The 11832-nt window shown below is 47.5% G+C and overlaps 1 protein-coding gene across 11 annotated transcripts in view; it reads left to right on the top strand.

Moving 5' to 3' along the window:
- The first annotated feature begins 106 nt into the window (after nt 1–106).
- C2CD3 (C2 domain containing 3 centriole elongation regulator) overlaps nt 107–11832 on the top strand; it is a 37240-nt gene continuing 25514 nt past the window's right edge. For 7 of the 11 annotated variants that reach the window (XM_059870645.1, XM_059870660.1, XM_059870655.1 and 4 more), the window contains exons 1-14: nt 326–632; nt 1038–1195; nt 1764–1957; nt 2676–2893; nt 3425–3557; nt 4237–4365; nt 5497–5653; nt 6050–6204; nt 6883–7089; nt 7500–7612; nt 8203–8321; nt 9138–9260; nt 9978–10424; nt 10700–10851. In XM_059870645.1, the coding sequence (XP_059726628.1) occupies nt 341–632; nt 1038–1195; nt 1764–1957; nt 2676–2893; nt 3425–3557; nt 4237–4365; nt 5497–5653; nt 6050–6204; nt 6883–7089; nt 7500–7612; nt 8203–8321; nt 9138–9260; nt 9978–10424; nt 10700–10851 (2597 nt within the window). In that variant the 5' untranslated portion in view covers nt 326–340. Of the gene's footprint in view, nt 244–325; nt 633–1037; nt 1196–1763; nt 1958–2675; nt 2894–3424; nt 3558–4236; nt 4366–5496; nt 5654–6049; nt 6205–6882; nt 7090–7499; nt 7613–8202; nt 8322–9137; nt 9261–9977; nt 10425–10699; nt 10852–11832 lie in introns of those variants that run through there. The other 4 variants (XM_059870678.1, XM_059870654.1, XM_059870698.1 and 1 more) reach the window with 3 other exon arrangements.

Here is an 11832-nt window from a genome sequence, read left to right as displayed (position 1 = left end):
GGACGCGGGGCAGCACGGGAGCTGTAGTCCCCCGCCGCCGCCGTGCCCGGCGGGACGCGGGGCAGCACGGGAGCTGTAGTCCCCCGCCGCCGCCGTGCCCGGCGGGACGCGGGGCAGCACGGGAGCTGTAGTCCCCCGCCGCCGCCGTGCCCGGCGGGACGCGGGGCAGCACGGGAGCTATAGTCCCCCGTCGGCGCGGCGGTTGCCGGGCGGGAGGCGCGGGCGGGATGCGGCGGAGGGGAGGTGCGGGGCGGGACGGGCGGCGGAGCGGGGCTCGGGGCATACGGCGGGGCTAGAGGCGTGCAGCGGCGGGGCGGGAAGCGGCGCGGGTGCCCGGGTGATGTACGGGCCGCTGACGCCGCCTGTCCCCGCAGGTCCCGGCGAGCCCGCCGCCGCCGGCAGCCTGCCGCCGCTGGTGCGGGGCCCGGCGCGCTGCTGGCTGCGCTGCTCCGTGCCCCGCGTGCTGTGGGCCGGGCCGCAGCCGGCCGCCGTGGTGCGGCTGCGGTGGTGGGGCGAGAGCTCCGGCGGCACCGTGCTGCAGCCCGCCGGGCGGGCCGGGCAGCCCGCGGGCCGCACCTGCGCCCGCTTCGCCGTGCGCTGCGGGCCCCGGCAGCTCGCCGCTTACCTGGCAGGTACGGACCGCGGCGGGACACCGCGCTGGCCCCGCGGGACGTGGGTGTGCCAGGGCGGGTTGGGCATCGGGAGCAGTTCGTTCCCGGGCAGCGGGGTCGGGCTGCTCTGGGGGTACCCTCCGGCCGTGGTAAGCCATTCATTCCCCTTTGTCCTGCCGTAAGCGTTCCTTTCCTGCGAATCCTTATTCCAAATACTCATTCATCCTGGGAATCCTTACTCCAAATTCCGAATACTTATTCATCATCATTTACTGCCAGGAGCAATGTCTGTATTGAGCCTTCTTTACCCGCTGCCCCGTTACCGTAATAGAGCATAGCGTTAATCTCTGGCATTTCTGTCATTTAGCCGAAAAAGTGTCACTTGTGACCGTGAGACTGACCCGAGGGCGTTCCTGATTTTTGCAGATATGGGTGTTCTTGTCCTGGAGGTTCTAACCAAGCGTGACCACCTGCCCCTTGGCCGAGCACAGATCACCAAGCTGTCCCAGCTGTCTCCCAGCCATCCCATCAAAGGCTCTTTTGCTGTGGTGTCACCAACATCGGATAAACTCGGAGAGCTGCAGGTAGTCCTGATGCCTTTGCTCATTATTACACTATACTGCAATATTATTATAAATTACGTGCTGTGACACTGGCATAATCAGGTGCAGGGTCAAGCTGTACATGGCACACTCTCTGTCCAAGGTAAGGTAACAAAGGAAAAAAAACCAAATACTGGTGGTGTTGGCTTTATTTTGTGTAGAGGGATGTGGGGTAGTTGAGCTTAATGAGGAACATGTGGTCATGGCTGCACTGCGAGTGGGTATTAGCAGTGGATTTAAAATGGATATTTGGTTCTTCCTCTTCACTGGGCTGGAATAATAGAAGATTTTGACATCTGGAATTAAGAAAGTTCTGTCTTGCAGACAGAACTGGCTCTGGAAATTTGATTATGAAAGGAAGTTGACTGGATTTGAAAATGTGGAATGAGAAATGAGTAGTTGTAAATAACTGGCATAGCTGTGTAATGTAAATATGACTTCCTGCAGAAAAGCAGCAGTTTTCCATTGCACAACAGCTGAAGTTGAATGCAGTGTTTGCTGCACTTAGATAGGAAAAGAACAAAGTGTATTTCCACATCTTGTTTCCCAGGTGTCACTGGTTCTAGAGCCCCTGCCAGAGCTGTATGACACCAGCAGCTGTGTGCCAGCCACACAAGGAGGTTCAGATGCTGCTGCCCAGGGAAGCAGCAAGTGCCAGCTTCCTGCTCCATGCCAGCAGCCCAGGCACACCCAGGTGACTGTTGAACAGGAGTCTGTTGACAGCAGCAAAGCCACATCTCCTAGGTACCTTTTCTTTTCTTTTCCTCATGACAAAACTCTGGTTTATTTTGCAGTGCACACAGAATTTTTAAGTAGTGGCAGTACACTTGTGAGTTATGGGATGCTTGGTCTTTTCAAACATACATTTTGTAGGAAATCCAGGATGTTGAGGGTTTCCAAGGTGACAGGGACACTTTCTGGTCTGATAGAAATTTGCTTCTTAGGTTGACTTAGTTCCAGTCATGCAAGACCACACAAGAGGTGCCTCAGATCATCAAATCCCTGAATAATTTGGGTTGGAAGGGATCTTAAGGCTCATCTCATTTCAGCCCTGCTGCCAGAACACCTTCCACTATCCCAGGTTGCTCCAAGCCCCATCCAGCCTGGCCTTGGACATGGATGAGGCAGGCACAGCTTCTCTGGGTAACCTGTGCCAGAGTCTCACTGTGCTCCAGCAGAGAACTCTCTCCTGAGATCTGATCTAAACCTGCCCTCTGGCAGTGAGTGGGGATCTGTTCCTCCTCGTCCTGTCACAACGTGCTCTTGTAAAAAACATCTTTTAAAAAGCTTTTTTGAAAAAAATCTTTTACTTGCAGCCTGGGTGAGTCTGGTGATCTCAGTGGCAGGAGAGGAATCATTAAAATAACACATCATGTTTCTTTTTGGAGAATTTGCAGAGCTCTGAATCCCTTTTCCCACCCTCTGGAGCTGTCACTGAAACGCAGTTTGATTTTTTCCCTAGAGGAAAGGACCCTTTGCTGTACCACGAGAGCTCTGAAGACAGGAAGGACACCTTTCCTGCTCCTCAGCCCTGTGTGATTTTGCCAGATGAACACATAAAAATGAGCCCTGAGAGTCAGCCCCAGTCGTTCCCCACCGGCAGCGATCCCGAAGCGCTTCCCAGACGGAGCACACGGGTGCTCTCCAGGCACAGCCCAGCTACCAAAGACCTGCTCTCAGGTTTGTGGGCAGCCTGCTTCATCTCCTGCCCTTCACTGCAGACAGCTCTCGATGGTATTTCCCCTGTCTGTTTTCCTGAGTGTCTGTCAGGCTCTCTGAAGGGAAGGAGAGACTTCGCTCCCTCTGGCTGCGTTATGCCAAAAAGGCTTTCCCAGCAGTGGAGCAGGGCCTGCTTCCATATGTGCTGTCTTTGGAGTTCCATATCTACAGAAAAGAACAGAAATTGGACATCCTGAAGTGGCAAACTGCCCTTCCCTAAATTATGCTAATGATGCCCTTCAGCACCTGCCCTGTGTGTGCAGACCAATTCCTTGTGCAGTGGAGTGGGACACGGATGGAGGATCCCTCTCCTCACTCCCAGCTCAGCTGTTTTCTGGTGTATAAAACATATTTAATCCCCAGTGAGCCAAGATCTCTTTTTAACAGCAGAAAACAAGTTTCTTGACTGTAGCTGACACGTTGATTGTGTCTGCTCATGGCTTTTAAAAGGCATTTGAATGCTGAACTGTAATCCTCCTGCTTGTTTCCCAGCTCTCTTGGATCAAGGCAGTAAACTCCGTGATGCCATGGTTGTTTCTGCAATGAAGTCCAGCCCAGACATGGAGATTGAACTGAATAAAATATCTCATTTTATAGAGAGAGGCAATTTTCAAGCACCAACAAAGTGAGTTTGGATTGGGGGAGGTGAGATTCAAGCTCCAAACCACAAATTTTGAGGCTTTATCCAAAAACTGTAGAAAATGAGATTAATAGGATGTGTTTAGGATTCATTTAGGGGGAAAGCAGCACATCATTCAAATGGGAAGTTAATTTCTACCTGTGAATAAATGCCTAAATTTTGTGAATTTATTTTAATCTTAATGTAGTAAGCCTTGATATAAGTATTTGATTTTCATTTCATTTCTTACTATATCTGTAATTAGTTCTAAGTTATTTGTCAAGGAAGTACTACATTTTGGTAGGGAATAAGAGTAGTGCAAGACAGTGCCAGTGAAATGGCACTGCATCACAAAAAACAGGTTTTCAGAAAAGTGTAAATAGTTGATGACCTAAATGCATGGTTTTTTCTAAAGAGATAAGAAATTTATGTTTCTTGGTTTTCCTCTGGAAAAATATGAATATTGCCTGTTGTTCTGTGATAAATGCCATTGTTTTTGACAGTCAATGATGCCATTGCAAACTCAATTTCTTTCTGCACACACTATTTTCATTTGTGTTAAAGTAGCTTATTTTGGACTTCACAGAAAAAACTGATCGACTGAATAATGGATTAATCTTGAGCATGCCTTAATGTCTTTATTTTTCCTTTTTCTGCTGTCTGTGCTTCCATTGCTGTTACCCAGGAGCCCAAAAGGCTTGAAGTCCAGTTTTGTGCCCCCTCCTGAAGATCCCCATCCCGTTGGATCTGAAGTTTCAGGTCAGCAGTTTGACCTAAGCTCTGAAGAAAGAGCAATCCAGTTACTGTTGGGCAGGTGAGTGTGATGCTCTGGAGGCTTCTGCCAATTGTCCTTGTCTGGCCACTTTGAAAAGTGGCTCTTGACCCTTCAAGTTGCCCACATTTTTGGGAATGTAACTCGTGTGCAAGTGATGGAGGTGTTTTATAGCTCAGCTTTCATGCATGATGTCCTGGATAGCTGCAGGTCACTTGGTGTGAAAGTGATGTCAGAAAGGTTAACCACAGTCTTCCATAAAACCAAGTTACTGAATAGTTGTGAGTGTTGTGGCCTAAAATATTACATAAAGTAAGCACATAAAACAAATACCATGTTTCTTGGAAGAGGAAACACTGTAAATTAAAACTAATGAGAAGCTGTAGCTGTTTTTAATCTTTCCCCAGATATTAAGTGGACCTTTTCCTCCATTTTGCGTAGCAGGAGCGTAAATGATGCTTCCCTGGTGTCCACATCTGCACCCTGAACACACAGCTTCTGGGTCAGAGATGGTTCAGAATTTAGGGCTCATGTTCCTTGTGCCCTGCACTCATTTTTCCACTGTGGTTTCTCAGTGGGTGACACTGTAGTGTTGCAGATCATAAAACGATTTTAAGCTCACGTCACAGAGGAAACCCTTTAGCCAAACTAACCCCAGGTTTTGTCTAAAGATACTTGCATTTGCACCTACTCAGGTATAGCTTGGAGGGTTTTTTTAATCAAAGTAACCTGCCCTTAGGTATTACTGGTGTCTTAAAGCATTCCAGAAGTTACAAAGTAGTGAAGGGTAAAAATTAGAGGTTGATATGCATAGGTGTACTTTACAATGAAAGTCATCAAGGTCTGGAGTGGGTTGCCCAAAGAGGTTGTGGAGTCTGCAGCTTCCAAGACGCCCAGAATCCAGCTGGACAGCTTTTTATTTGCACCCCTTCCCTCTGAGCAGGGGTTGGACTGAGTGATCTGCAGAGATCTGTTCTCCCCCAGGCTGTCCCTCCCTTCCCACACACTGCTTTCCCCTGGGGCAGAGATGTGCTCACAGACGTGCTGTGTGAGCACAGCGTGCCCCTGGCTGGGGCCAGCATGGCCCAGATCCAGGGTGGAATATTGTCCTCATCCCTTGGGGAGCAGCTGCAGAAGGTGGAGCACTGGGGTTTCTCTCTCTTGCACCCACAGCGCTGACTTCTCCCCGGGGCAGCTTTGGGATGGCACGGGCTCCCTGCAGGACTCCCTGTGGGACTCCCTCTCCCTGGGCAGCGAGGGGCAAGACAGTGAGCTGGGGGATCCCCACTACGACCAGAGCCTGCTGGAGAAGCTCTTCTACACAGCTCCTGTAAGTGGAGATCCAAAGGAAAACTGCCTTCCCTAATGGGCAGAGCAAGAAGTTTGCATGATCAGAAAAATGACAGATTTCAGTATTTTAGAGCTGGATAAGCATTAGGTATCATACAGAAATGCTTGTGAGTACATGTGTACATTGCTTGAAATTATTATTATTAAAAGAATATTGTTATGACTACAGAGTCAAGCATCGAGTTTGGAAATTGCTGCCATTGAGGCTGTCCAGGGAGACTTTTTGTTTTTTAAATTCCTGGAATTTTGATACCATTTTAATTGTTTCAATTGGTGCAGTGCACAAGTTGTTTTCCATTTATGTGTTGTGACCATTATGGAACTCTCTGCACAGTGATAATTAACTCCTAATTTATGTGCATTATTTCTGCTTTAGAAATCTGATTCCAGTTTGAGCGATTTCCTCAGTGACGATGATGTTAAAGCCTCAAAAAAAGCATCCAAGACAGAAACTCTCAGAAAAGCTGGTCCAGTGAATGCACAGAAGGATTTTCATGCCTTTGATCAGAATGTGACAGAAACTAAACCCAGGTAGTTACCTCAGTGGCTTTTGTTTTACCTCATCTAAACTGCATTCCCTTTTTTCATCTGGAGCCAATAAAAGTCTCCCTAAAGATCCAGTCATTAAGCTTATCTTGTACCACACAGTTAATGTAAAGGTTTTGTGGCTATTTTTTTTTCCACTTCAGCTCCAAACAATTATTTCTGATTATTCTTCTGACTAACACTGCTGTTTTTACATCAGGTAAAATTCATATCCCTGGAGGAACCAACACAAAATCATTTGCAACTCAAGTCTTGCAAATTAAACAAATGACATTTAAAACTATGACAAAAATCCTGTTGCTGTTCCTCTGCAGCAGAGACTTGTCCTTGTGTATTGCTGTTTTATCCCCCTGCTCTTGTACATGGCATTAAATGAAGCTTTTCTTTTGCAAGAGTTAGGATAAGATTTTTTCAGATCAGCAATGTGGAACATGCCCTTTCTGGGTTGTTTTTTTTTTCAGTTATGGACCCCAGATATTGCAAGATTTTTGTTACAAAGAATTACAGAGACTACCAAATTTGTTATAAAAATATGTTTTAAATGTATGTTCTAGAGAACCTTTGGCAGCTTTAAGTGACATGCCACCAAGCTACAGTTCCCCCTTTCCTGTGGTCATGTCAAGAATGTTTCTGCAGTCCTGAACCTCAGTTCTGTGTCTCCAGCTGCTCTCCCACTGCTCCTCCAGAAGACCACAGAGAAATGTCTCTTCTCAGATCCTTGGGTGCAGACAGGTTGGCACTGCTGCAGCAAGTACACCTGGCCAGAGTCACCATAGAGAGCCTGAAAATCCCTCCTGAGAGCATCCAGATCTCCCCCAGGAGGAAAGGTTTGCTGGGGAAGCCTCCACGGCCCATGTCTGTCCATAAGTGGTAAGGGGGATTGTTTCTTCTTCTTGGTTTGCTGTGCCTTCAGGGCAGAGCTCCCTGAGCTCTCCTGAGTAGTGCAGCTTCTCCAGGCTTCTGGGGAAATTGTATCCCATGGGCTTGGGAAAATTAAGGTGTGACTGATTTATCCTGCTGTGGGCTCACTTCAGGTGTGCCTTTCCCAGGGTTTGGGAGCTGCAGATGAACAGTGCACTGAAAACAAAAGGGGGTTTATTTCAGGAGAATCTGGCACACAGATAATCACTGGGAGGAATTCATAGAATGGGTGTTTCAGTTATCCTGAAAAAAAGTGTTGCAGTCAGCTGTGAATCTGGAACTTGCTGCTGTGCTCAGTTTCATGACTCAGGTCAGATTCTTGGTGGATTGTGGTCACCCTGCCACTTTTTTATTCCCAGCACCTTCTTTGTGGAGTACCACTTCCCTGTGAGAGTCTCCAAGGATGAAAAGGGACAGGTCTCCATAGCAACAGAAGCAATTCGAGTAGCCTCAAGTAAAATCACAGATGGTGGTAAGAGCATCATTTTCCCCCCTTAGACTGAGCTCTGTTGACTCCATCTCTTAGAAATTATTTAGTAGTGTTTTCCACCTATTTCCTTTGCTGCCTGAAAATCACAGGGTGATTAGTTGCCCTGCTGCAGGGGGAGGGGGGAATGATCCTCTCAGGGAGAAGGAAGCCAAGTGATTTTTAATTTTTTTTTTTCTTCCAAGAAGTATTCATTCTGGGATTTTCAATTTTCTTTTCCTAGGGAAAGAACAAGTTAATAAGCCCGTTCCTTCATTTGAAGGAATAAAGCCAATATTCTTTCTGCAATAGTGGGAGGATGATCAAGTACAATGTTATAATGTTGGTTTATATTAATGTATTTAATAATTTATTACTTATTTATATTAATTGCTTATGAGTTCATAATCTTAATTTTGTCCTGCTGGCCTCCTGCTGTTTGCTGGCCTTCAAAAATGAAAGCCAGTTTGCTTTGGCCTTGGTGTCAACAAACAGTGCAGAATTAAATTATTGTGTTTGTAACAGAGCACTCTACAGGGGGTAGTTTATTCATGTCAGGTAATTTTGGGTATTTGTTGCTCCTGTCTTCCTTGCAGTGGTGAAGTTCCAGCAGCAGTCTGTGTTCCCTGTGTGGCTGGGGGGAAGGATGATGGAGCACTGGTGGGGCTCTGACCTGGCTTTTAAGGTCTACATGAGAAAAAGCACACAGAAAAAGGTATTTACAACAGGTTGTTCCTTCTTTGTGTATTGAAAAGCAGAGGAATTCTTTGCATTTCCACTTCCCCCTGGCACTCAGTGCAGACAGTCAGACATTAGGGGGGGAAATGGCATTGCACTGATTGCTGCTCAGGCTTCACAGAATCACAGAACGTTCTGAGGGACCCACAGCACCACCCAGCCCAGCCCCTGGCCCTGCAGACACCCCAGCAATCCCACCTGTGCTGTCCAAACACTGCTGGAGCTCTGGCAGCCTCGGGGCCAGGGCCATTCTCTGCTCCAGGCTTGGCACTCCTGTCACTTCATTAAAGGCTTTTCTGAGACTGAGACTGGCAAGCAAAAAAATTGTACTTCCCTCATCTTTAGGGCGTTGTTTAAGCTGTGAAAAGCAGCTGTAACTTGTGCATTTTGGGGTGGAAAAGGTGTATTTCTGTCTGATAAGATGATTTGCATAACCATCTGCCTGTGATGAAGATGGTGAGAGGGGTTAACTCAGCATATGTTATTTTAATCAGCACCAAGGATATCTGCTCTTCTTTTAATGGGGGAGTAAATTGCACCTCTCAGTATGGAAATTGTGCTCATTTTCTAGGATTTAGGTTATGCAATTTTTACATTAATCTGGAACTGTTTACAATAGTTTCCAGGAAAATTTGTCTTACTGTTCTAGTGAGACTTGAAATTGGAACTAAAGGAGATTTCCCAAATCCCTGACGTTGGGAGTGGGAGTAGGAGCCAGACAGCTTTTTTTTCCCCCAAAAAATCTTTAAACCTGATAGAAATCATGCAAGATTAACTCTTTGCCTGCCCTCAGCCCGTGGCCATTGGCTCAGCAGCACTTCAGCTCCGCAGGGTGATTGAGGCTGAGCTGCTCAGTGTCAGCTGGGACATACCTGTGGAAAAAGAGGGAGATCACACACAAGTTGGGCCACTAAAGGTATGTGTTTTACCAGCTCTGCCTCGAATTGTTACTGATCTTGGCTCCACACTCTTACTTTTAACTCCTCTATTCTCTCTTTGTTTCAGTTTACCAGGTCTCAGATACAAAGGTTTGCAAGGCCAGTATGAAATAACATGAAACCTTTTTTATTCCTTAGGGTTTTGGAGAAATATTTTGAAACTCCTGCATGTCTAGGAATGTTGTCAGTAAGCTGGGACTTGAATACAGAAACCACTCTACAGGCAAATTTTGAGTGGCACATATTCAGGGCTCGGAGCTTTGGCTTCTTCACGTGTGGCAAGAGCTGAGGTCTCTCCTGCCATGGAGGCCTGGTCTTCCTTGTCCTTGTCACTTCTGGGATCAGCTTCTCCAGCCAAAGTTTCTCAGCTTCTGAATGAGAAGCACTAACAGTTTGTAGGATTTGGCAGTTCTGAGGATAAGCAGCTCTCTGTAGTAGCAGGTGAAGGGTTGAGAATGGGGTGAGCTTTAAGGTCCCTTCCAACCCAGACCATTCAACAATTCACCTGTAATTGTGTGGGTTTGCATTCCAGCCTGGATTGTACTTGTTAAAGCCACATGTAGTTTATTTTACAGCAAAAGCTGTAGCTTGCAGCCACCATAAAGCCCTGGGGTGAGTTGTGGAGCCAGAGGTGTGCTGTGTTTTCCTGAGTTTCTGTTGCATGCCTTGTTTCTGGACGGGGCACACCTGGCCAGCTCTGCCTTGCCTTGCAGGTGTCCCTGCAGCTCGTGGCCAGCACCACTGCCAGGTCAGCTAGAGCCCCAGCTCAGGCCGTGGCAGGGGCCCAGCTGGGCCTGCAGGAGCCCAGCAGGAGCAGTGGAGATGCAGGAAGCCCTCTCTGCTCCACAAGGAGCCCCGAGGAGGGCCAGGGGCCAGGAGCGGGCGGCAGGGAGGTGGCGCAGCCGCTGCGCCCCGCGCCAGCCCGGGAGGACTGGGGGGCACACATCCCCCCAGCTGAGGAGGGGGGCTTGCTGCTGCACGTGCTCCTGATGGTGCCTGATGGGAAGGACTTCACTGCTGAAGGCTCTGGGCTGCCCAGCTCCTGCAACGTGTATTTAAACTGCAAACTGCTCAGCACTGAGGAGGCAACGAGATCCGCTGTCGTCTGGGGCACGAGACAGCCTGCCTTTAATTTTTCTCAGGCAAGTAACATGTTCTCCATTTCCCACTGATGGAAGTGTGGTATTCCCCACTGAAAAACACATTTCCTAGTTAAGTTACTTTTTTGTACATAGAAACACTTTGCCTGTTCCTCTCTGTTGTGTTCAGCAGAGATGAAGGCACATTCGATTTTTAGCTTCTGTCTCTAGAATGCACAATTCTGTAGACTGGAATAAAGTAGCTTAGCAGAAGGCTCTGTACTTAGCCAATGATTTCCAGTGTATTGTGTGTACTAATTCTGCTTTAAACCTCTCAGGTGATGCCTTTTTCACTCACCTCCAAACACTTGGAGCGGCTGAAGAACAATGTCATGATTATTGAAGCCTGGAACAAGCTGGGAAGCCCTGGCTCTGACAAATTGCTGGGATTAGTGAAACTCCCTCTGCATCAGTTTTACATCTCGTTCAAGTAAACTTGGTTTTTTCCCCATTTTTTATTGGGTTGGGAAATATCCTAGCTGAAGCTTAGAGAAGGAAGTCGGTGATGGTGTGGGGGGGTTATGTGGGAGGGTTTTTAGTTACACTCCATAGCAGAAGGCACTTTTGCCCTGCAGAGCTTCCTGTAGCCCTTTCCTACGGCGAGCAGGGTGTGAGTTACACTGTCCTTGTCCAGAAGTACAGATAGAGTGGGACAAATAAAGTCACTGTGGTGCAGCAGGGCTGGTGCCTGCTTAACCTGTGGTGCTGTGATGGAATAAAACTAGAAGAAGTCAACGTGACTACACAGGGGAATGAAGTGTGGCTTCCCATCAGTGATTTTCCAAGATTGTGAATGGTTGGGTTTGCCCCTAATTATGTTTCTGCAGAGATCCCATAGGGATGCTGGGTGTCAGAAAGTCTCCAAAACCTTCATATTTTTATTGTGTTCTTGTCCAATGGGATTCTCCAGAGCTCTTTGTTCTTTTTGAGTTTAATCTTTTGGCTTTTTGTTCATTTAAGCAATATACCTGCTTAAAGCAGTTTAAATTGCTGGAAGTACTGGACAGAAGAAATTCTTCCTGGTGCAAAGGATTTATTCCTTTTATTTTGGTCAGACCTAGTGGCATGTGGGAACCAGGTGGTGCTGGAGCTGGCTGGCCACTACTTTGTTAGTCATTACTGTGTCATTTGTATCATTACTTTAGTAAGCCACTGGAGTTTATTTGTGTGTATCTTAGAATCCCAGGGTGGTTTGGCTTGGGAGGGACCTTAAAGCCTATTCAGTGCCACTGGTGCCTTCTGCTCAACCAAGGTGCTCCAAGCCCCATCCAGCCTGGCCTTGCATAACTTCAGTGTGTGATTGGAGATTTTTACATCTTTCTGGGAGGCTGTCACTGTTCCTTCTTTTCTTCCATGCCCAAAGGCACATAACTATAATCATCAAGGTATCATGTGGCTGCAGGGTGTTAAT

This window comes from Haemorhous mexicanus, chromosome 2, assembly GCF_027477595.1.
Source record: "Haemorhous mexicanus isolate bHaeMex1 chromosome 2, bHaeMex1.pri, whole genome shotgun sequence".
Classification (NCBI taxonomy): Eukaryota; Metazoa; Chordata; class Aves; order Passeriformes; family Fringillidae; genus Haemorhous; species Haemorhous mexicanus.
This window is presented reverse-complemented; position numbering and strand designations above follow the sequence as displayed.